The 24,538-nt window shown below is 32.7% G+C and overlaps 6 protein-coding genes and 1 non-coding gene across 8 annotated transcripts; 5 read left to right on the forward strand and 2 right to left on the reverse strand.

The window, feature by feature from the left end:
- The first annotated feature begins 543 nt into the window (after positions 1-543).
- Positions 544-1,709, forward strand: LOC18009387 (transcription factor TCP12). Of its 2 annotated transcripts, none has more exons than XM_024156218.1 (2): positions 544-1,528; positions 1,606-1,709. In XM_024156218.1, the coding sequence occupies exons 1-2, from the start codon at positions 544-546 to the stop codon at positions 1,707-1,709; spliced, it is 1,089 nt and encodes a 362-aa protein (XP_024011986.1). The 2 variants fall into 2 exon arrangements, with proteins under 2 accessions (XP_024011986.1, XP_006391095.1); XM_006391033.2 differs by having other exon boundaries at positions 544-1,510.
- A 6,088-nt stretch (positions 1,710-7,797) lies between these two features.
- Positions 7,798-8,437, forward strand: LOC18009214 (CLAVATA3/ESR (CLE)-related protein 12). The gene has a single exon (XM_006391034.2). It carries the CDS (start codon positions 7,972-7,974, stop codon positions 8,305-8,307), a length of 336 nt encoding a protein of 111 aa, XP_006391096.1. The 5' UTR covers positions 7,798-7,971; the 3' UTR covers positions 8,308-8,437.
- Positions 8,438-13,377: 4,940 nt separating this feature from the next.
- LOC18009382 (protein CROWDED NUCLEI 3) lies at positions 13,378-17,491 on the forward strand. Its single transcript, XM_024150545.1, is given in 10 exon segments — positions 13,378-13,410; positions 13,589-13,747; positions 13,836-14,089; positions 14,186-14,414; positions 14,490-14,573; positions 15,039-16,007; positions 16,010-16,510; positions 16,512-16,928; positions 16,931-17,080; positions 17,204-17,491. Coding segments are annotated over 10 exon segments (3,030 nt in total). The 3' UTR covers positions 17,438-17,491.
- A 1,374-nt stretch (positions 17,492-18,865) lies between these two features.
- Positions 18,866-21,036, forward strand: LOC18009381 (piriformospora indica-insensitive protein 2). The gene is made up of 2 exons (XM_006391036.2): positions 18,866-19,400; positions 19,797-21,036. Exons 1-2 carry the CDS (start codon positions 19,179-19,181, stop codon positions 20,874-20,876), a joined length of 1,302 nt encoding a protein of 433 aa, XP_006391098.1. The 5' UTR covers positions 18,866-19,178; the 3' UTR covers positions 20,877-21,036.
- Positions 21,037-22,293: 1,257 nt separating this feature from the next.
- Positions 22,294-22,711, forward strand: LOC18008022 (protein IDA). Its single transcript, XM_006391037.2, has one exon. The coding sequence runs from the start codon at positions 22,333-22,335 to the stop codon at positions 22,567-22,569; it is 237 nt and encodes a 78-aa protein (XP_006391099.1). The 5' UTR covers positions 22,294-22,332; the 3' UTR covers positions 22,570-22,711.
- Positions 22,712-23,681: 970 nt separating this feature from the next.
- On the reverse strand, positions 23,682-24,536 carry LOC18009298 (nudix hydrolase 1). The gene is made up of 2 exons (XM_006391038.2): positions 24,319-24,536; positions 23,682-24,227 (listed from the first exon to the last, which is right to left on the reverse strand). The coding sequence occupies exons 1-2, from the start codon at positions 24,452-24,454 to the stop codon at positions 23,926-23,928; spliced, it is 438 nt and encodes a 145-aa protein (XP_006391100.1). The 5' UTR covers positions 24,455-24,536; the 3' UTR covers positions 23,682-23,925.
- On the reverse strand, positions 23,830-23,901 carry TRNAP-AGG. Its single transcript has one exon. It is a non-coding gene; the product is annotated as a tRNA-Pro (tRNA).
- Positions 24,537-24,538: the final 2 nt, after the last annotated feature.

The following is a 24,538-nucleotide window of genomic DNA, read 5'->3' on the forward strand; positions in this document are numbered from 1 at the left end:
GACTATCGTTTTAATTATAATTGAAAACTATGTAAATACGTAACTTAAAATCGATTAAAATTTGAGAATTTCAACTAAAAATAGTGGAGGAAGTGCGCTTATATATGAAACAATAATGTCTTGTGATAATTTATCAAATTTAGTAAAGATTGATTTTTGGAAATATTAAATATTTCGATAAATCAATTTGAAACGAAATAAATTTATTACTTTATCAAGTTATTAACTGATCGAAGTTAAATGTCTCTAATGCGTCATTCCCTATTAATTAGAGTGGCTATTAAGCCGGGGTTTTCTCTCCTTCTTTCTATTTAGTAGAACTAATGGAAAATATACCAACGGAGGTGATAGAGCTGTATAAAGTATCGATAAAACAAAAACCTGTTGTGCTTAAGATTTTTTTACTTTCCAAAACCGCTTTTTGTCCTTCTTCCTCTACCTATCAAACTTTATAGCACAAGCACACACCCACTAATAAACCAAATGTCTTGACTGAAGAAGGGGAAGAAAATTGTGTATAGTTACCTATCTCTCTTCAATCAAATGTTTCCTTCTATAGACACCAATGGCTATGACCACTTTGATCCCTTCAATCCCCATCTAACAACCATGCTTCCTTCTTTCACTACTCATATCCAAAGCCCTAGTTCTCACCATCACCACCCTTTGCCTTCATTTTCTTTCTCTTCAGCTTTTCTTGATGAATCAGTCTTGATAAGCCAATTCTTGTTACCACAGCAAGATGCAGCAAAAAATGTTGTTGAATCTCCGAGAAAGGTTTGCAAGACGCTTGAGCAAAAGAAAAACACTGAGAAGTGCGTTGATGGGACTACTTCAGAAAAGGTTCCACGGAGAAGAACGGGAAAGAAAAGGGACAGGCATAGTAAGATCTGCACCGCTCAAGGTCCTAGAGACCGAAGGATGAGGCTGTCTCTTCAGATTGCTCGCAAATTCTTTGATCTTCAAGACATGTTGGGTTTCGACAAGGCGAGCAAGACGATCGAATGGCTTATCTCCAAATCAAAGGCCTCCATCAACCAAGTTAAAGAAAGTGTATCTGCATCAAGAGGAGGAGGAGGAGACTATGAACATCTTCAGGTTAATGAAAAGGCAAGGGATGAGACATTGAAAGTCTCAAAGAGAAGAACAAAGACGGTGGAGAGCTCTTGTAAGAAGAAAGAGTCGAGAGAGAAAGCTAGAGAAAGAGCAAGAGAGAGAACAATGACGAAGATGAACATGAGATTATCAGGACTTATTGACTCCTCGAAAACATTTTCAGATCCTCATCAAGAAACAAGAAAGGCCAAGATAACCGGTGGTGCGCAAATACTAGAAGAGGAAGATCACGAACAAGAACAAGAATGGAGTAATGCTAATATGAACGTGGTAGGGTATCAAATGGATTCTGTGAGTATCATAGAGAAATTTCTTGGACTAACCAGTGACTCTAGCTCCTCTTCCATTTTCGGAGACTCCGAGGAACCTTACACAAATCTTGGCTCAATAAGAGGTACTACTTCAACAACAGGTAACATCAATGTGGTAATGAAAAACCCTAATTAATGCAGTCCTGATTAATGTTGGCTCTCTGCTATATAATTCCAGGAATGGTAACACCAATGCAAGATACCACAACTTCAACAGCATCAGTAGATGAGGAGAGAAACCTTATTTCATCTTTTTCTCTAAACGATTATCTCTGCTATTGATGATCATGAGGCTCCATTCTTATGAGGTATTTGGAGTTTCTCAATGCATGAACATAAGAGCCATGAGCCACATCTTTCGCATAATATAAACGTAGACATTATGTGTTTGGGTTTGGTCTGCTAATTTGTTCGAGGCTTTGGATTGCTTGTTACTGGATAAATATAAATTCTATATTTTTTGTGGTTTCAAATAATCAACTATTTAGCAAGTTTCCACACCGGGGTTGATTTTATCAATGGATTCTGTAGCTGGTTGTCTTTCCATATATGTTGGTACATAGGCAATTTAAAAGCTATGTCACAAGCACACAATTACAAAGTAGAGACATAGCAAACCTATAACTTATGAGATTCTGTTGATTATATAAATATGGTAACTTATATACTGATTTTGTGTTTTTATTGATGAGGCAAAATCGTTACTCTTAAGTAAAGAGTAGCTTTAGATACCACATTCCAAGATGTGTAAAACAATAACGTAGATGTTAGGCTTTGATGTACTTTGCGACATTCCAATTAAGCATATCTATATGTGTATGAATGAATAATATCTAGTTTTCGTAGAACAACTGAGGTGGTATTTAGACACCATCCATCTTTGGTGACTTTTCTATTAATATAAATCTCTAGATGACATGTTTTTATACATTTTCTTTTCTTATTTGTTATTGTTCTACGACTGAATTGAGAAAAACTGTAACCTCTCGAACCTCAAAATGTTAATTTAAAACATATCAGCATGAGCAGCTAAATCTAAATGGAAAATGTGATTACCTTATAGTCTTAGCCTCTTAGGAGGTAGGTTAAGCATCAATCAGCTTTGTTTTTCTGTGAGAGAAAACCATTATTCCATCACCTGCAAAAAAGGAGTCTCCTTGATTTCTCTTCTATTTTGAGATGAAGTTCGATTGACAATTCTACAACACAATGGATGTCTTTAATTTCCTAACCATGAAAAACTAATCGACGCATATGTTTAACCAAAAAAAAACATTAAAAAAACAATCGATCATCGTCTAAAATAGAGACTATGGAGACTCCTCTACATGACTTCCGCTGCAACGGCAAGCAACATGCCCTAGCGCTACGAAACCAAAGTATAGTGTGGGCCTGAGGCCCACTATTGACATTTAATTTCGTTTTAAATAATGGGTTTACTATTGAAAACACTCATACTCAAACTCAAACTGAACCAAACCAAACGTATAAACCGAAGCTGAACTAAACCAAACGTTTGAACCGAAACTAAACCATAATCTATTAATAAATCATTTGGTTTGATTTGTTTATTTTAAAATCCAAAAAGCTGCTTAACATTTGGCCATCTTCTCTTTAGGTCCTCTCTTAACGTTGTCTCTTTTTCTTAATGAATCGCTCTTGGTCAAATAATATATTGCGTCTTTCAAAATTTTAAAAGCCAAAATGTCATTCGTCCTTCTTTTTTTTTTATTATTGACAACTGAAAAAACATTACATCTAGAGTTCGTATGTACATATATTCTGCCCTCCTCTCTATCATAAATTAAGTAAAGCATATGTTTCAAGTTATTTATTTATTTTTAGATGTTTAAATATTCAAGTAGAAAAACAGACGATGCACTTTCCTCAGATCTAGCTACAAGAAACAGAGAAGAATACTAACCTGTAAATGTAGCCTCCGATCCTCCTTGCTTTTCCAATCTCTCAGGACCACCAAAATTTGATCATTGGTGTATCTATAACTATGCAAACCATATAACTGTACATTATTGTATACAAGCAAAGTAGAAAAATAATTAAAATCTGACAAGAGTGAAGCCTTTAAAATAACTATTGAGCAGAAGAGAGCAAATAAAGAACCAGAAAGGTACGTTAAAGGCCAGAAACCTCACTCTCTGCTTTAAAAGCCTTTTAAAAAATATGGAGCAGAAGAGAGGATATAAAGAAAGATATAAAAGTAGGAGTCTAGGTCTTAAACACCGACCGTTTCATCCGGTGTAGGAGTGTCCATCAAGGACGTAGCCCAAGATTTTAACATTTCTGATTTATAAATAATAAAAGAGAGTCGATCGGTTTTGCATACACAAACTTATTTATTTTGAGCTAGGTCAAATCGGAGTTTGAATCAGTCATTGGATTTTTTTTTTATATATAACATGGGGGATCATGACACAAAATTTATCATAAATTGCATAATATATATGATTTGTGGAAGAATTGGGTATTATTGCACTTTGTTTCACAAAACTTATTGCAAACTCTATTTAACAGCCGAAATTGTATTTAGGGTGGTTTCTTGCTGTCTTTTTTATTTATTTGATAAAGATCATTTTGTTGTCTTCTGAAATTGGACGTACCACAATTCATTTTTTTTCTTTCTTTTTCTATGCAGGATTTCATTCATGAGCCATCTGATATTTGTTATTTCCAAAAAAGAAAAAATCAATACGAAAAAGTAGCTTACTGAAAAATTGTTTTGTTTGCTGGATAAACTTGAAAATAATGTATAGTTTTAAATTGTTGGGCTTTGTTAACGTATTGAGAATTCATTATATATATATATATATATTTTAACGGCTCGTTTTGGTAATTCAAAATATTGTTTCTTGTCAGCAATTTTTCTTTAATAGGAGGAAATAAAGTAACGACAGAACAGGAACTCTTTATTTATTTAGTTCATTTGTTTCTTTGGAAATTAAGAACAGAAAAATGGGATATGGATGTCGAGAAGTAGATCTTTTGGCAAAGTGTAGCTGCTTCGAGATCTTCATAGGCACATAGACTTGCACTGCAGCTCGTACGGAGCTTAGCAATTTTAATGCCCCAAAACTCTGAACATCACAACCATATTGATATTATATCAAGATGATGAATCCCATATCCCACGTATAATAATTCAATATCAACTGTTTGGAAACTTTTTTGTTAAGTCAACTGTTTGAAACTGTTAGTCTTATTTACGGTTTCTTAATTAAAAAAGAATAGGTTTGTTATCCTTAATTAGTATTTGTTCTCAATCATATTTACCATCTCTTATCACTCTTTAGACTTGATATTGCGGTATTCCTAAACCTATTTTCTTAGTACCATCCAATTTTAAAATGAAAATTATTTTAGTTTATCTTAATTTATGAATGTTTATAATTATATACCCATGTTTATTTTAATGATTTAGGAAATTTTATATTCTTAGTCAATTAATTGGTTTAACCTCAAGATTAACTTGTTTAATAACCAGTTTAGGTTTTGTGTTTCAATCTATTATAAATGAAAACTTTGAGAGCCTATAATACTTTCATCAAGTTGCATAGGTCACTTTGGCCATGTAGTACATGGCATCAGTAATTCGATCCCTTGATACACGCCTCCTTGAGGGTTAAAATGTGGACCATGTAGGTCCAGTAAAAAAAAAGAATGAAAAAATTCAGCAGAGAACAAAAGGTAACTGAGATACTAAGGTGAGTTTGGTCACAGTCATTGTGACGCATGGCTAACAATGTATTCAGAATAAAACCAATAAAACATCGTCCAAGTCACCTTATTGTCCTTTCGCCATAAAATATGAGAAAATGTACACTTCCAAAAATCTAAACAAAGCCAATAAGATCCTACAATACACAACATCGTCGATTCTACAGGTCCTCAAGAATAAAGTTCCTTGCCACATTTATGTAACGTGAAGTGAGTCTCTTCCTTGAGGAAACTATACATAAGATTATCGAGGAACAACAAATTGGTGAAATGAACTACACATTTTTTTTTGGAAATATAATGTTTGCAGTTTAAGAAATAAAGAACTTAAAAGCAAACTTTTTAGTTTTAAATTACTAATAGCGTTTTATTGTCTTTAACGAATTATTTTTTAAGAATTTCCACTTTTAGTTTTTACTTTATATATATATATTTACAAGCTGATAAAAAAAAATATTTTACAAGCTGATTTGACCATTTTCCATGCACGGAGATCGTTTCGTGGGATTTGATTACATATATGTCTTATTTATTGCTTTTTTTGTGAACGATTTCTTAGTTATCGTTTGCATTTCAGCATTTGAATTTAGAAATCGATGGTACTGCACACTTCTCCAATATAAGTAAAATTTTGATGTTCCTTTTCCTATTTTTACAAGTGCAATCATATTTTGAGCACTCAACATTAGTGCAATAGAAAATATAAACAGTAAAAAGGCTGGTTTGGAATTGCACATTGCCCACCAGTTATACAATCCACTCGAGAACCTCTTTCGTGCATTGGAAGACCTTTAATCAAATTTATAATCTCATCATCTTTTCTTCTTCACTATGAGAGATTCACAATCCAAGTGTAAGAAAATATACCAAAAAGCTATTAAACATAAAACATATATATTGCCTTAACTTTTAGTAAAAAAGTGTTAACATATGCATGATTGGCTACTGTAAGTGATTTTTTTGAAACATTTAATTGAACACATATTTTAGTCTGGTTTAACGATAAATATGGTATAAATCTGATCTGAAAATGGATCTAGAGATCAAAAAAGAAATCACACATAAAAAGAGCCTCAAACGCAAACAAAATTCTGTATTTAAATCAATTGGAATATAATTAACCATTTACTAGAAAAAACCTTCGCAAACAAATATAAAGTCTCCTAGAAAAAGCTATACTTATAAATAAAAAGAAGAAGATATAATCATTTGAGAGTAGGTATCCTGAAACATCAATATAAACTACAAGAATGAGAACTCCATAAAAACTATTCGTAGCATATCTGAACATCTTTTTTTTTGGTCGAACTTTGAACATCTTTTTCTTATTACCAGTGGTTTAACATTTGAAAAATAATAATAATATGATATATTACGTGCGACAAGGTGATAAAAATTCTAAATTGAAGGCTTGAATATATATACGTCAACGGTTGATGACAGAAACACATTTCTTTAATTTATCTTTTTTTTGTTAAAAGCAAACAAATTTATTATTGGAGCATATATTAAGGAAAGTCATATATGGAACATGGTTTCAATAAAAGTCCACGACGCAATATATTTCCAGAGCACATGTAACGGCAAGGGATCGATGGTTCATTAATTAATCTGTTCACACGTCGACTATCATTAGACCTATAAATACAATATGAATAATTGCAATCATCTCATGCAAATGTATTATACCATTGATTAAACAACTCTGTAATCCATTTTTTTCTGTAAGGTAATCAAATATTTCTTTGACAAAAAGGTAATCAAAGATTTTGTTATTTTATTTTCACATTTCCAAAGATTTTTTCATAATTACTAAGTTGCAATCATCCCTCTTTTTCATTCCTTGAATTCTAAGAAACCTCGATGCATTAGTTTTATTTTTCTTTACACGGTTTAATATTCCATAATCATGGTTTTTGTTGATCAGTTTATATTATGTTTAGACCATTTCCAATCTCACTCCAAATTCTCTCAAACTCTACTTCAAAATAGAGTAATTAATAGAATTACTCCAAAAATGGTGTAACAAATAAGGATTGGAGTAAAAAATAGAATGGGATTGGAGTAAAACCCAACTAAATTTTAAACTTATTTTAAAATAAGATAAAAAAATGAAATTATGTATCTGAGATGCTATTATATATGTACATATAATCATCGCGATGAATACATAATCATTTTCACGATGTAAGACAATTCTGACTACCAATGACCTAAAATTAATACAAATTGGCTTGTATATGGTACATAAGTTATATAAATATATAGAGAAAAAAAAACAAATCCCTTTTTAATGTTACCAAACTACTTTCTAGCAGCGAAATAATACAACCAATATACAGAAATTCAGCAATCTGAAACATTTCTCACTACACCACTATAAAACCAAAAAAAAAAACATTTCTCACTACAATTGTAACTAAAATTAACGAAGATCGGTAAAACCGCGAAATTATATGCCTCAAATTTCTGACACCAAAATTGGCGAATATTTTTATGAAAACAGAGCTCACATGATAAAGCGTCATGCGTTGAAAAGACAAAATCCCACTCCCTCAGATCTCTTAAGCTTTACATTTTGTCAACTATAATAATTTATATAAATATCGATCGATGAGCTCTTACCATATTGTCTTCCAAACCGCCCAAAAAACTTTCTTTTGTTTTTTTCCAAATACATCACAAAACATTAAACAATATACTTTTGGCATTTTCTTATTGATTAATAATTTCTTGGCAGGTTATTATAAAAAAAAATTTGGCCTCTTCTTAAGCTATAATTTCCTTCATCTTCTACTTCCTCTAATTTTCCATGGCCTTGAAGTTCTCTCAAATTCTCTTTATAGTTCTATGGCTCTCTCTCTTCTTTCTCCTCCTCCACCACTTGTACTCCCTCAACTTTCGCCGTCTCTACGCTCTAAACGCGGAGGAGCCGTCGATGTCGAAGCACCACAACCGTCTCTACACCATTAGATTAGTCAGCAGAAAAGCTCTCTCCCATAGATTCGACTTCACGCCTTTCCAAAGCAGAGAAAACAACCGCCATCACCATCGTTCCGGCAAGAAACACGGCGGCGATGAGATCGATCCTCGTTATGGAGTGGAGAAACGCCGTGTTCCCTCCGGACCCAATCCGTTGCACCATTGATGGTGGTGACACCTGTTTTGATTTGATTGGTAACATTTAAGAAAAACGAGCAGAACTTACCTAGTTTTCATTTTTTATATGTTGATTAAAGATTATAGATTAGAGATTTTTTTTTTTCAAAACAAAAACACGTTCCTACAGTTTGGTGTTAATACGTTTAGCAAAAAAGGATTGGTGTTAATACATTTTGTTTTTCTTATCATTTTTGTCGATTGTATATTTGTGTTCGTGAATATGTTGATATACCAAAGATATTGACATCTTGATTTTGGTTTTGGTTTGTTTTGTTACCTTGGGGTGACTGTTATGTATATTAGTTATTACTTAAAATTAATTTAGACAAATTGGTCGTTGATTACAATTTTTATAAATGATAGATCTATAATAATTGCTTTGACTTTGGGATTAGCCAACCAGTAGCTGCGACGGCACGTCACAACTCAGAGATATTCTAGATGCGTTATTATACCAAAGATTAAATAATAATTTCAAAGTGAATGGCGTAATGTAAAAAATAGGTTATAAACAAATGACAAGGAAGAATGCTTATTTTTGTTTCACACAACATGTTTTATTTTTTCCTATTTTCCCTTTTCACGCTTAAATAGTCCGCACACAATTTATATAGTACCAGTAAGGCAGTAACAGTAATAAAACTGAGAAAAACAATAGAAAATACAAGCAATAAGACTCGATTATTGACTTTTCATAAGCAGATGGCAGAAATTGAGCCGAGTGTTTGAAGAAAGGATATGTAATTTTGTAAAGTTACTAGATTTTGAACCCACGCTATGCGTGGATAATTGGTTGATAAAATTTATATGTAATCAATTATATTTATTAAGATATAAATTTTATATATTAGTATTTTAACAATATATTAAAAACATTATTGTGTTAATCTAATAATTTTAATGTAAATTGTAAAGTTTTAACGGTTTTGTTTTAAATCTATATACAATATGTCATATTTCAAAAACGTATTATTTTGTCAAACACTTTTAAGTTTATATACCCAAACCAATTTTTTTTTTTACAAATTAATCAAATGCTACATTTTAAACATATTATTGACATGATGATAAAATATTATACATTGACTTCCATAAATCAAGAAGATAATTTTTTTAATCATTTTTCACTTTTATTCCAATTATAGATTGTTTTTTTAAACAAATAAAAACAATTAAATTTAAAATTAAATCTTTTTTCTTCTCTTGTTTAACCAATACAAATTTTTATTTTGATATATTAATTTAAAAAACAAACTAATAAATAAAATGTTTGTTTTGAGATTAATAACAAACTTTAAAATTGAAATCAAAACAATAGTTGAATTAATATGAAATGAATAAAATTATACAAACTTTATGAATTAAATATATTTATGTCAATTGGTTGTGTAAACTTCTAAATTATTTTTCAATGATTATACGTCATCTCTTCTAATAAGAATAATTTTTTTTTTCATTATGTTCATTATTATTATTGTTATATCTGTTTTTCATTGAATATATCATATTTATTTAATTTAATAATTTTTTATGATTATATTCAGTTTCTTCATATTTATTCTCACTTTTTCTAATTATAATTAAGTAGACAAAACTAGTACATTTTAATACATACAAATTTAGAAAAATGAAATAACTAATTGAATAACTCAAAACTAAGAACTTTTATATTAATCTATTGCAATACCAAGTCGAATATACAAAATATAATTTTTTGATCATTTTTGCATAATATATTACATGAGATTATGTGAAAATATGTTTTGCATATATTAAATATTTTAAATAATTATTATTATTTGAAATTCTTGGTGAAAAACCTTATAATCAAGTAACCTAAGCTTGTATAAGTAGCATGTATTTTTAAAAGATAAAAAAATAAATTTGTAAGTTAGAAGAAATTTTAATCATGTTTTTTTTCTGTTTATAGAGATTTCTTTATTTTTAATTTATTTTCCTAACCATAATATTATAATTATATAAATTTTTTAATTTAAAAATTTGATATATATAAATAAAATTGAATTTTTAAATACTGATAAGGATGCCTTGATAATAATGTATATTTAACTGTAATTAATAATAGAATAATTTTAATTAACAATTTTTTCTATATTATTTTGTATTAACAATGTAATTTTATAATTTAGAAACTTTTTAATTTTAGTTATTAATGTGTATTAATAAAATTAATTTTTTAAATCTAATGTGGATATTTTAAAGGCATATAGCTTCAACTTTTATTTTTTATTATAAATATAATTTTTTTGTTAGTGATATAATTTTAAAATTTGGAAATTTTTTAGTTTTAAAAATTGATGTTGATAAATAAAATTAAACTTTTAAATCATATGTGGGCATTTTTAGCGGCATATAACTTTAACTTTTATTAGTATTAGATTTATAAATCAAAGGTGGAAGATCCCACACGAGGCCCGTTGCAGCAAATGATTTTGGTCTCTCATCCTTATTTTGAGGCTTACCGAATGTATTCTAATGCTGTTTAGTCAGCTAATTGTTATCTTTGTGGTTCAGGTTGGGTTGTTAAAACCTCATCAGATGTCATGTTATTTCAAAAATCTTCTTTGGGTACCTCAGTCTCTTTCGTCTTAATGAAGGAACTTTTTTCCTATTTTAAGTGCTTCGTTTTTTAAAAGTGTCGCATATCAATCACTTGACATGTTTCTCGAATTATTTGAAATTTATCATTCTTTTTAAATTCGGTGGCAAAAATTTAGAGATTTTACACTCTTTTTAATGACTCATTCTTAAATGAAATCTGACTCTACTTTTTTGTTTCTTTTTTTTATTTGAAATGGTTGAACATATAGAAAAAAACTTAAAAAATATTATAATTATGTGACAAAAAATTGGATGCTACTGTAAGAGCCTCTAAATATGTGTATATACATCTAATTTGAATTTAAAATTTCTTATGTTAATATAATTTATTTTAGTTTTTAATATTTATTTATCTTTAATTTTAAAAACAATAATTAAATTAGAAATTTTTAATTTTCAATGTTAAGGTGGACCAATAAAAAAATTATACAGAATTCTTTATTCAGAAATAATATTAGAATTTGTAAACTTTCTTAATTTTTTTATTCAATAATAATATTAGAAATTAGAAATTTTTCTTAATTTTGAATGCTGATGTGCACCAATAAAATTAGTCTTTTAAATTTTGCGTCTAAAAATTTTATGTAGACGCGTTGAAAAGTATTTCGCTTCAACTTTTATTAGTATAAGATTTATTTGGGATGTAAAGAGAATAGTTAAAAACTTTAAAGACATTTATTTGGTAAGTCTGAACATGACTTTGGCGCGTGTAATGTCTTGCTGTCTTTTCGATACGAATAAGGAAATTGTCATTTTCCATAAATTTTATTGTCTTTCAGTCTCAGGATGTGCCGACTTTTTTTTTTTAAGGGGGGGGGTTCTTTCTACACCAACTAATTTGTTTAATTTTAATGACTTTGATTGGTAGCTTACCGCTCTAATAATTATCAAACAAAATGTTTAAAACTAGTGATACCGTAATAACTTTTTGTACCATTTTATACAGTTATTATTTTGTTAACATTGTTCTGATAAGTTTACCGTTTTGTAACATTAATAAGGTTGCATAAATGTAGTTGACAATAAAGGGGGAAAAATGCAAAAAGGGACCATTCGACCAAGAATCCAGAGCAAATATTGGATATTTTTGAGTATGAATATACATTTAAAGGGATGCACAAGAGAATAATACACGTTTAAAGACTTTTTTTTAATGTTTTTTTTGATTGAGTGACCAAATCGTCTTCTATTCTGGCATATTAAAATGATCGATTTATGAAATTTTTGTGCTATTTTTCGTAATACTCGTTATTAGATATTTAGATATATATCAAAAAGCTGCCCTTCACAGTAGTCTAGCTAGCTAGTGTTGTATATCCATCATTCTCAATGTGTCCCACTTTCAAAGATTAGGTTTGTGTGGTATGGTTGATGCAGCGGATTTTGAAGCTGAACTACGTGTGTCCGGTGTTTCCGTGTTCGATCGACCGTGTGCTATGTTTACGTTGTGAGAATTGCATGTTTTTTTTTGTGGGCTTTATTCTGATATTGGGTATTTAATTTTGTTATGTTGCCTTTGCTTCTTTTCTAGGTAAGGATTTTGATTGTTATCTCTTATTTAAACAAGCCGCTAGGCTCCATTGGAGGACATATTTTGATTAATAAAGTAGACATAAGTTTTCATTACATTCTTCTTTGTTATTGTACTTTTCGTGAATCAGGATTATCAAGAATCTTCATTTGAACATTCATTATAAATATTTTCTAAGTATGTTATTTTTATAAGTAATAAAAAAAACTAAAAAGTAGATATTTTGAAAATTATATAATCTTAAAAATAGTAAGTTATTTAGAATTATTTTCAAAATATTTAAATTAATTAAATCAATATTGAAAATGTAGTTTAAAAATTTGTGTTAATATATGTTTTGGGTCTAAATGTAAAGATTTATACAATTTTCGAATTTTTTTTACAATTACGATGTTGCAAGCGACTTATTCTATACACCAATACAACACCACATAATGAGAACAAAAAAAGTGGAGAACATGAACGTTACCCCAAAAAAAAAAATTCAGTGCATCACTACCCAGATGCAAACCAGCATAACAGAAGTTGTTAACAAAATAAAATCAAGATACAAATGAAAGGTTATCAGTATCATCTTAACTCGATATGATCATTAAAACTTATAGTAAAACTAAATCAGATACCCAAAAAAGAATACTGATCAATGAATCAGTCGAGCATAATAATTCTCAATAATGCATGTAGACACTCATCTATATGACTATAAGTCTATAATGCATGTAGACACTCCCCAGTAAAGTAACTCATGTCCTCAAACTATATTATAATCAATTATATTATAATCAATGAATATTATAGGAATCTTCATATAGTATGTACAAAAAAAGGAAGATGGAATTTTCAGAGAGTTAACATAGTTTAACGTAGGGAATTATTATATTTGTTTAGAACCACAAAAAGAAAATGGGAAATCATAATGAAATTAAACTTGCAAAAGTAAAAATGGGCCAATTGAATCAAATTAAGTGGAAAAGAAAAAAAGAAAAGGTCCAAAGTGGCCCAATAGCAATTTTAGGAGTCATTTTCACTTCCAAATTGCAAGTGGAAAGTTGGAGGTGACGATTACAGAGTGATTTAGAGCGGAGAAAAACTCTTTCTCTAACGTTTTGCAAAGTGGACTTCGACAAATGAAGAGCTTCAACAAGCAATTGATGAAGCCAGCGAGATTCTTAAACGTGAAAGGATGTCAAAGTTAATCGCTTTAAACGAAGCTGAGAAAAGAGAGGAGAATCTTAGGAAAGCTTTGATCTCCGAGAAGCAATTTGCAGCTGAGGTATCTCATCTTCTTCTTATGCCTGCCTGTTTTGGCTTTCTTTGTGTGTTGATGTTTATTAGGCGTTTCTACTGTTCTTATTTTTCAGCTTGAAAGAGATTTGAAATATTTGCAACAAGAACATTCTGAGGTGAAATCTACTTCTGAGGCAAAGTTAGCTGAAGCCAATGCTTTGGTTATGGGTATCAAGGAAAATTCTTTAGAGGTGGATAGAAAGAGGGCCATTGCTGAAGAAAAGCTTTCAGTGATTAACAGAAAGAGTTCTGAGTTGGAGAAGAAACTAAAAGAGGTGGAGACTCGCGAAAAGGTGCTCCAAAGGGAGCATCTTTCTCTTGTTACAGAGTATGAAAGATCGTTCTTTTACTCGTCCGTTCTGTTCCTTATTTGTTGGTATGGATATTTGACCTCTCACTTTCTCCTTTTGCTTACGTTTCTTAGACGAGAAGCACACGAGGCAGTGTTCTACAAGCAGAGAGAAGACCTATAAGAATGGGAGAAGAAGCTAACACTAGAAGAAGATCGATTGTCTGAAGCTAAAAGAAGCGTTAACCATATAGAGGAAAGAATTATTGAAAGTGAAAAAACTATCAAGAAGAAAGAGAAGATCCTTAAAGAGAAAGAAGAATTTATAAACAGTATGCTGAATGACATTTCTATGAAGGAAAAAGTGAGTTTTCTACCTGCAATATTTTTTCCGCTTCCTGTACTTTTTGGTATATATATAATTTGGTTCTTGTTTTAGGCCTTCGAGGCCATGAAGACCAATATTGATATGAAGGAAAAGGAGCTCCATGAGCTTGAGGAAAAGCTTATTGTGAGGGAGCAGGTCAGTCTCTACTTACCTGAAAACTTCATTCTATTTGTTAAACATATCTACCTTTTCTTTCTTAGTGAATCTTTAATAAAAGATAGAATGGGAAGCGGAGAAGTGCTTTCGTGTTTTGATGTTGTATTATACACACATAACCATCCACCTCTATTAGCCCCATGAGTTTTATTCTCATTTACGCCTTCACAATCACTAGTCTCCTAGTTTTTGGGGATACCATGTCTTTTTGTTGTGAAATGTCATCTTCCACTAATCAACAAAATCAGAGTTGATGTAACCAAGAGAAACATTTTAAAACCATGGTGACATGTCTTGGGAATACCATTATCTAACTGGAACAACTTACACGTTTTAAAAGTCACTTTTATAGGTTAATATTATTATTTTTTGTTTCTTTTCTGTCTGCTATATGCCAATATATATACTTCAAAGAGAAGTTACTCGGTGATTAAAATTTAACAGATGGAGACCGGGAAGCTCTTTGATGATCAGAACGCTGTTCTAGATTCCAGAAAGCATGAGTTTGAAATGGAGCTTGAACAGATGAGGATATCCCTCAATGAAGAGCTTGAGAGAAAGAAAAGTGAAGTTGAGCAGCTAGAAGTTGAGATCAGCCACAAGGGAGAGAAATTGGCGAAGAAGGAGTCAACGTTGGAAAAAATGGAGGAGATAGTGAAGGAGAAAGAAAAGGATCTTGAAGCAAGGCAGGAAGTTGTGAAGGAAAAAGAAAAAGCTCTAAAAGCCGAAGAGAAAAAGCTGCATATGGAAAACAAGCGGTTGCTCGAAGATAAGGAAAGTCTGCGTCAACTAAAAGATGAGATTGAAGAGATCGGGGCTAAGACAACAAAGCAGGAGTCAAGGATTCGCGAAGAACATGAAAGTCTCAGGATTACAAAAGAAGAGAGACTCAAGTTTCTGAGGCTGCAGTCTGAACTGAAGCAGCAGATAGATAGAGTTGAGCAAGAGGAGGAGTTGCTCTTGAAGGAACGTGAAGAACTGAAAACAGCTAAGGGAAGATTGGAGAAAGAGTGGGAAGCCTTGGATGAGAAGAGGGCTGACAAAACTAGAGAGCAAAAGGAAGTTACTGAAGAAAAAGAAAATTTGAGAAGTTTGCAAACATCAGAAAAGCATAGGCTGAAGAGAGAAGATATTATTTTAAGGGATAATTCGAAAAGGGAGGTGGATGATGTCGAGATGCAGAGAGAATCATTTGAAGCTGGCATAGAGACTAAGAAACTATTTTCGCATGATAATGCCAACATTCAGACCAGTCAGTTGGCTGAAGATCTTAGGACGTAAAGAAGGAATCTTGACATGGAGTTGCAGAGGCACGATGAAGAGGGTGGGAAAGATTTAAATGAAAAGGCGATAACATATGAGAAGAGAGGCCACGAAGAGCTTAATGACACCATTAGTTACATAAGGAAGCTGAATCAGAGAGAGAGATGGAAGAAGTGCAATACGAGAAGCTTGCTCTGAAGAGGGAAAGAGAAGAAATTTCTGTCAAAAGAAAGACGTTGTATAAACAATCTGTTGTGTTTTATATGGGCGTCGATGATTCACTTAGAATCTCTTTGAAAGAGAAACGAGAACAAATATGTTGTGCTAAGGAGCGTTTCGCACTATTTCTGAAAGAAAATAAGCTCTGCAATTCCTGTGGAGAAAAATTTCACAAGTTTGTTCAGTCTAATCGAGCACCTGATATTGAAACAATGAAATCAGAGATGAAGAAACTAGATTTGCCTGCCAAAAATCAGACCAGTCAGTTGGTTGAAGATCTTGGGACGCAAAGAAGGAATTTTGACATGGAGTTTCAGAGATCATATGAGAAGAGAGGCCAAGAAGAGCTTAGTGACAACATTAGTTACATAAAGAAGCTGGCTCAGAGAGAGATGGAAGAAGTGCAATACGAGAAGCTTGCTCTGATGAGGGAAAGAGAATAAATTTTTTGACAAATGGAAGACGTTGTATAAACAATCTGTTGGGTTACATAACAACATCGAACAGATAGATGCACTTACAATCTATTTGAAAGATCAACTAGAACAGGAATGCTGTGAGAAGGAGCGTTTCGTACTATTTGTGAAAGAAATGATGCTCTGCAATTCATGTGGAGAAAATTTTCACAAGTTTGTTCAGTCTAATCGAGCACCTGATGTTGAAAATGGGGACAAACTTTCCGACAATAGCAAAAGTGCATCTTTGATTGGGACACTGGCTGCGATTAAGCTTCCAGAATCTTGGCAACATTATGATACTCTGGATACTCTGGACACTCTGGATACTTTGGATACAGTGGCAGGCAATGATCATGAAGCATCTGGTACTGAACAGAGTTTCGCAGAAGTAAAATAGAAGAAGGTCCTGAAGTTTCCCTGCAATCAGAGATAAAGAGTGATAAATCTAGGCGTGGTAGAGGTAGGAGTAAGTCTGTTAGAGGAAGACCGCAGGCAACAAAAGCTGCGTCTAGAGATTCAAAAACATCAGATGAGGAAATTGTTAAGGTATGATTTTTTTACTGAAACATCGAATTAGATCATCTCCATCACTTGAATTCTTTTCTAGCATGTTCAAATGTTCTTTCTTTCTGTTTTGAGGGGAACATGTGGCGATGTTAATCATTCTGAGCCATGGACATTATACAGGTTGAAGCAGAGACCGAGTTCAAGAATGACAATAGGGGAAAGAGGCCAGTCCAAGATCCACAGTTTGAAGCAGGAAGCAGCGGTGAAAAAAAAGAGGATGATGGGAATATCAGTATGATTGAAGAGGAGAACAAAGGAGAAGAGGAAGAAGAAGAAACAGAGCGCCCAGACGAGGCTTCCATAGGAAAAAAGATTTGGGCCTTTCTCACAATCTAATCATTTTCTCCCTCTTTCTTTCTATAAAAGACAAAAACTATCCCACAAGTAGGATTTTCCAGAGAAAAATTAAAACTTCTTGTTATGTGTTGGTTATCTTAAAACTTTACTTTCTTTCTAAGTAACTAAATCAAAAAGGAAGCGAAGTCTTGGAAGCTATGGGCATTGTAGGAAATGCAACATTTGATTCTAACATGTTCTCCATAGGTAAGAGTACTGGTGTTCATGGAAACCAAACAAGATTCTGAGGTAAGAAACAAAGTTACACAATTCATTGTCATGTCATGGGTCTGACATCTGTTTTTGGTTATGTTTGCCTAAAAATCACCAAACAAAAAAAAAGAAAAATATAATTCCAAAACACAAAATGGTAAAAAGAAGAAAAGGACTACACGGCTTAGATGTAGGATCTTACCAAGATTTCAATTTTTAATGGATAGATTTATAGTGAGTAGATAGTAGATATGCCTCACCTTTCAATGTTAAGACAAAAGAGTGTGGTCCAAAGGAAACAAGGCCATGCAAGAGCATCTCTCACTCTTCATTACACTCTCTTAAAAAATGTCCACACTAATTCTTTCTTGCAAGGTTCTACGACTCTGAATTAACCATGAATCCATTCTCTTAATGTTCTTAATTAACTAAATTTCAAATCAACTAAACATTACTCATCAGTTCTAACCACCAATCAAGCTTCCTCCTTTTGAGTTCCTTAGAGTTTTAAGTTTTAGTTTAACCCTCTGTCGCCGTGTATGTATATATACATATATTATTCTTTTGCAATAGATATAATAACTGTTTTTTAAGAAAAGGACACTTGATAAAAGTTGTTTTTTTTTCAGAAACCTCTCAAGAAAATACAAAAAATCTGGAGGCTGCAGAATTAACAGAGTCCTCTTAAAAAAGAGTCGATCTTCTCTGACTTTCGCTTTCACTCGACCTATCTCTCTTGTTATCATTTTCATTACCATTATTGTTTCTTATTTTTTTCTCTGCTTTGATAACTGTGTCTTGCTTTTAAAGATTTTGTTTTATAAGTTTAATTGCTAATGATTAGTCGTTGTCTAAATCTCTGGCTATATACCCCTATAACTTTACAACTTACTCCGATTTGCTCATATTCTATGGATTAAGGCAACCATAAAACTGCCATAAACATGATAAAAAGATTGTAACTTTATAAGATCCGTTACATTTTCTTTAAGTCTTTGTCAAATATTTGGATTTAACCCAAAATTTCATTTTTGTCATATTGTAGGTCTTATATATGTGTATATATATACACTGACAGCTGTGCTACATGTAATCATAAGCCAGAGAAACAGATTTGGCGTTTCCTCTCTTGTTCTTTCTTGGGTCTCCCTTGGCAAGAAACCTCTAAGTTTTCTCTATATTTCTTATGATACTTCTTTGTCTCAAACTAATCTCTTTAGGAGTAAAAAGACTTCAAGGGATGTTTTCTTGAACAAATCTTGTATACATATCAACCAACATTGATCATGGTTTTCAATAGGGTCCCATAACCTATTGTGGTGATAGCTTTGTTTTCAACTTCCAACATTTGCTTCAAACACCAACCAAAATTCTTCATTCTCTTTGATTTTTTTAATTTTATTTTATTTTATAAATAGCTTTCCTTGATAGAAACATATGCAACAAGTGGAATAATTCCAATACAGATAAAATTCACACAACACCTTTTTTTCCTCATATTCTCTTGTATCTTCTCACTATAGCCTCAATGAAGATGCTTAGATTCACAAAGAAGCAACATTTGGTCTGTTTACTATGTGTATGGTGTTTGGTGGTGGATTGGAGCAAGGCAGAAACAGAGGAGAGTGAAGGAGGTCCCATGGAGAAAACAGAGCAAGCTGCTCTTTACTCTACCATTCAAGGATTTGTTGGTGACTCTTGGAATGGCTCTTATCTTTTTCCTGACCCTTGTGGTTGGACTCCGATCCAGGTCCTTTCTCTCATAATTCTCCTATGATCTCATTTGTGTCTTTTCAAGAACAACCAAAAATTACCAATAATGAAAGAGAAGGAAAATTAAGCATATTTATGATTCTTGAATTAGGAAGCCGATCAAAAATTTTGAAATGAAAAAGTAAATTTGTGTGCTTACGCATGATGTAACTTGAAGCCAGAAGATAGAAAAAAAAGATTTTTTTACTTACTTTTATTAAAAAATTAGTAGTCAAAATTCCTCTGTTCCATTTTGGTGTGTGACTTGACCGTTGGATAACTTTTAATAATTAGCTTCGGTCTAACAACAAACCTTCCTTTTTGGTGCAACATAACATTTAAATATTTAGTTTTTTTGGGGGTCAAATTTCCAATTCTTTTCTTGTCTTTGCAGGGTGTGACTTGTGATGTGTATGATGATCTTTGGTATGTGACTGCTTTAAGCTTTGGGACTATGCGAGACAACTCTCTAGCTTGTGCTGAGATTCCAGTAATCAGACCACAACTCTTTGAGCTCAAGCACCTCAAGTCTCTCTCTCTTTTCCACTGTTTCACATCACCAAACCAATATCTAGCTTCAATTTCAGATGAGAAGTGGATGGATCTCTCTAAGAACTTGGAGACACTTGAGATCAGATCAAACCCAGGACTGATCGGTGAACTACCTTCTTTCATCACTAACCTCACCAATCTTGAATCTCTTGTTGTGCTAGAAAACCAGTTAACAGGTCCATTGCCAGAGAATGTAGCGAAGTTAACCAGACTGAGACGCTTAGTACTGTCTGGAAACCAGTTCACAGGGAGAATACCAGAGGTCTACGGATTAACCGGATTATTGATATTGGATCTTAGCAGGAACTTCTTCTCTGGATCGTTGCCTTTGAGCCTTGGAGGATTAAATTCACTGCTGAAGCTCGATGCTAGTAACAATAACTTGGAAGGAAAGTTACCTAAAGAGCTACAGTCTTTAAAGAATCTGACTCTTTTGGACCTTAGGAACAACAGATTCTCGGGTGGGTTGACTAAAGAGATCCAAGAGATGAGCTCTCTAGTAGAGCTTGTTTTGTCCAATAACCATCTTGCCGGGGACTTAACAGGAATAGAGTGGAGAAGTCTGAAGAATTTGGTGGTCTTGGATCTCTCCAACACAGGGCTAAAAGGGGAGATTCCTAGGTCAATCTTGGAGCTCAAGAAACTGAGGTTCTTGGGTTTAAGCAACAACAATCTCAGAGGCAAACTCATTCGGGAAATGGAAACCGAAATGCCTAGTCTCAGTGCGCTCTATGTAAACGGAAATAACATCAGTGGAGAGCTTGAGTTCTCTAGAATGTTCTATGAGAGGATGGGAAGGAGACTTGGTGTTTGGGGAAACCCTAATCTTTGTTACCACGGAGATGAAAGCAAGAACCTTGGTGATCATGTTCCTTTTGGAGTTAACCGATGCAAGAGAATAAAGGAGGATACTTTGGCGTAAGACAGATATCAAAACCCTCGTTTTTAAATCAAAGGGTTGGTGTGGCGAACTTGGTCAATCTTGGAGCTCAAGATTAGTTGGAACTTGAAAGCTGTGGTCTTTTTTCAACATGTATTTATCCGACTTTACAGCCAATATATCTTGTTTGATTCTTTTTTTTTTTTCAGTTTTTGTTACTAGTAGTAATGCCTTCAAGTATCAAACATAATACTAATAGGCACGTATAAGTAAAACAAAACAACAAAAAAACTGCAAACTGATCAGATTACTGGTAATTTTAGTAATAGAAGGATTCAAAATTATTATTATTCGAAAAAATAATTAGAAAAGATGATATTTCATCAAAGTAGAAGTGTATGACTTTTTGCGACATGTCTAAACGTAGGAGGTATGTTTCAACTTTGTTTTGTTTTGGCATTTTGTAAAATACAGAGAAAAGTCTATTCAAAAGAAGGAAAAAGGCAATTTTCGTGAATAAGTCCATATTAGATGAAGAAATCAGGTGGATATCCAAATCAAAAATGGAGTAAATCAATACAAAAATGTGCATCATAAAGCCACATGTCAAGCCGTCAAATAATATAGTAAGGGAGTCAACTCTCTCCAAACTACTTTTTTTATCTTCATTTCTTAAAATACCTTCTCACGCAAAAGATATAGTCGGTATACATTGTCTTTACGTGTTTTCTGCATGAATTTTCAGTACCTTTCATACAAGAGAGTTATACAGTAATACATATCAATATGTATAGATACAAGTGTTCAAAGCACGAAGTTAATTAATTCTATAAATGAGTTTGATAAAACAAAGTTTTTTCGTATTATGATTATCTTATTTTCTAAGGATGTTATCCCAAGAAATCTCAAGATGTAACAGTAATTTCACAAGATGTATGATATTTATACGAAATGGAAAATCTAATCTTGCTTTACGATTCCAGTATTCATACGTCTTATGATTTCACAACTGTTGAAAGTTGAATCTAGAAAAGGAACAGTGATGATGTCCCATAAAACAATTAAATAATCTCGTCAACGAAGTTGTACAATAATAAAATATAAAATCTTGAAAAAAACGACGGTCATTTCAAACCAGATTCCCATTTATAAGTATAAAATGGACTTCTATTAAAAAACAATTATAGAAAATAAATAAAAGTCGAAGGCGGCGACTAAAACTCAGAGAAAAGGACATAAACAAGAAAAACTCGCTCTCTAAAATTTCGATTTTAAAATAATAACGAAAATTTTCAAAGTCTCATTAGCGTATGATTCACTCCTCTCTCACCATTTCACTCTTTCCCCCTCATTTCCGCCACATTCCCATAAAACTCACACACACATGTTATATAATATATATACACATACATTTACACATTATTCATTTCATTCATAACTTAAGGAAGAGCAAGTGACATTAAAAAAAAAAAAGGAAGAGAAAAACAGTTATTGTCAAATGGCTCCGCGTCGTGCGATGGTTCTTCTCTGTCTTGTTCTGTTTCTGGCGGCGAGTAGTTCTTGTGTGGCTGCTGCAAGAACCGGAGCCACGATGGAGATGAAGAAGATGAAGAAAAGTAAGAGCTTAGGGTTTAAATACAACCATATTTTTGGTTACTTGCCCAAAGGCGTTCCCATTCCTCCTTCTGCTCCTTCTAAGAGACACAACTCTCTTGTTGACTCTCTTCCTCATTGATTTCATTACTATTTTTTTGTTTTGTTTATTCAATGTTCTTTTTTGGGTTTAATTTTGTAGATCAGATCAACAATAGTTTCGTAGGATATACTCTTTGTATATATTTGCATACGTCTATATATATGGACTAATATATGTTTAAAGTCATGAATGATGACCATGTAAATATCAAGAAACGACGGACTAAGCTTGTTAGCCTTGTTTCTAATCTATATTTCTAGTTAAAAATCTACCTTACGATTCTTCATATGCATCAAACATATCAGACACAAATCAAACTACATGTTATTATCAATCTTTTGATAGAAATGTTAGTATCAATCTTGTCATGTTCTTTAATTATGTCACAAAGATAAAAACTTAATCTTGAATTAATCACCGTAGAACTCTGTTTTTCCTTTTAAACAAAATCTTCTAAAAATGGTGGAACTAGTTTTGTCCAATAACCAAAGGAGTTCCCATTCCTCGTTGATTCTCTTCCTCGCTGATTTTATTTTTGGTTTATTCAATGTATTTTTGGTTCTGTTTTGTAAATCAGATCAACATAGTTACACAGAAGATCAACATAGTGACACAGGATATACTCTTTGTACATACTTGCATACGTCAGTATATACTACTGGTTTTCTTAATGGACTAATATATAATTAAAGGTTATGATGGCCATATAAATACGAGATCAAGAAACGAACTAAGCTTGTTAGCCCTGTTTTTAATTTATACTTCTAATTAAGCATCTTCCATACGATTCTTCATATGCATCACGTATCAGACGCTTAATCAAACACATGCTAGTATAAATCTTGTCATGTTCATTACTTAATGTCATAATCTCATGAAGATAACAACTTTATCTTCAATTAATCATTCTTTTCAACCAAAATCTTCAAAAGAAATTGGTAAGTTTCAGTCTCTTTGAAGAGCAGACACTCGAACTGCTAAAAGTTGTAAATATATACTTAATAATTACATACCAAATACATTTGTATTGTATCATTTGTCTTTCTCATATAATACTTAATAAATACACACCAAGCAAGCAAGTCCAAGAAGATATATAGTATAATGAAGCGAAACTTTTTTTTTTCTGGCAACAATAATGAAGCTAAACTTCAGATTAATAACACAATACATTATCCATGTACCAAACATGTTCTACAATAAGTCATATTAAGGAACTCAACCAAAAAAAGGGTCATAATAAGGAAAAATAGGGACCAACAACACACAAAATTAAGTTAAAAATAAAAGGAGAAGAGAGGGGCATTCCGAGAATTGAACTCGGGACCTCTCGCACCCTAAGCGAGAATCATACCACTAGACCAAATGCCCATTTTTGAAGCATTTGATTCCAAATTAATCACAAAACGGATTGAAACCGCTTCTCACCATTTTCTCAAGCGGCCAGAACAAAGGCGTTGGAAGATTCAACCAATCGTACCAATCCCATCCTTCGCACTTCTCCGGCTCCAGATTCCGCGGCGTCTGACTCGCATCCACCACCGTCGCACGCATGAACACAGTGACGTAGTGCGACGGCTTCGGTGCTTCCTTGAAGACGTTGTTTGTTACAGTCAATAGCTTCATCTTCTCTATCTCAATCTCTATCCCCGTTTCCTCCATTAATTCTCTCGCCGCGCATCCTTCGAAGCTCTCGCCTGCTCAAAATCTAACGAAGATTTAGCTGGAATTTCGCAGAAACGCGACTTAGGGTTTGAGAGAAATTGAGAGAGAGAGAGAGAAGGAGACCGAATTCGAGGTGGCCGCCGGGAAGAGCGAAAGTGGAGTCGCCGATTGAGGAGCGGCGCCGCCCTAACAACACCGAATTGCCCTTGAGAAGGAAAACCACCACCGCGACTCTCGGCGTCGCTCCTCTTGTCTCCATTTTATTTCCGTCGTCGCAGTGAAACGCTTCCTCGTGTCTCGTCGCGATTTTTGTTTTTTAATAAATAGCGGTTTACTGAATTGA

The sequence above is a fragment of the Eutrema salsugineum genome, unplaced genomic scaffold, assembly GCF_000478725.1.
Source record: "Eutrema salsugineum unplaced genomic scaffold, Eutsalg1_0 scaffold_9, whole genome shotgun sequence".
Lineage (NCBI taxonomy): Eukaryota > Viridiplantae > Streptophyta > Magnoliopsida > Brassicales > Brassicaceae > Eutrema > Eutrema salsugineum.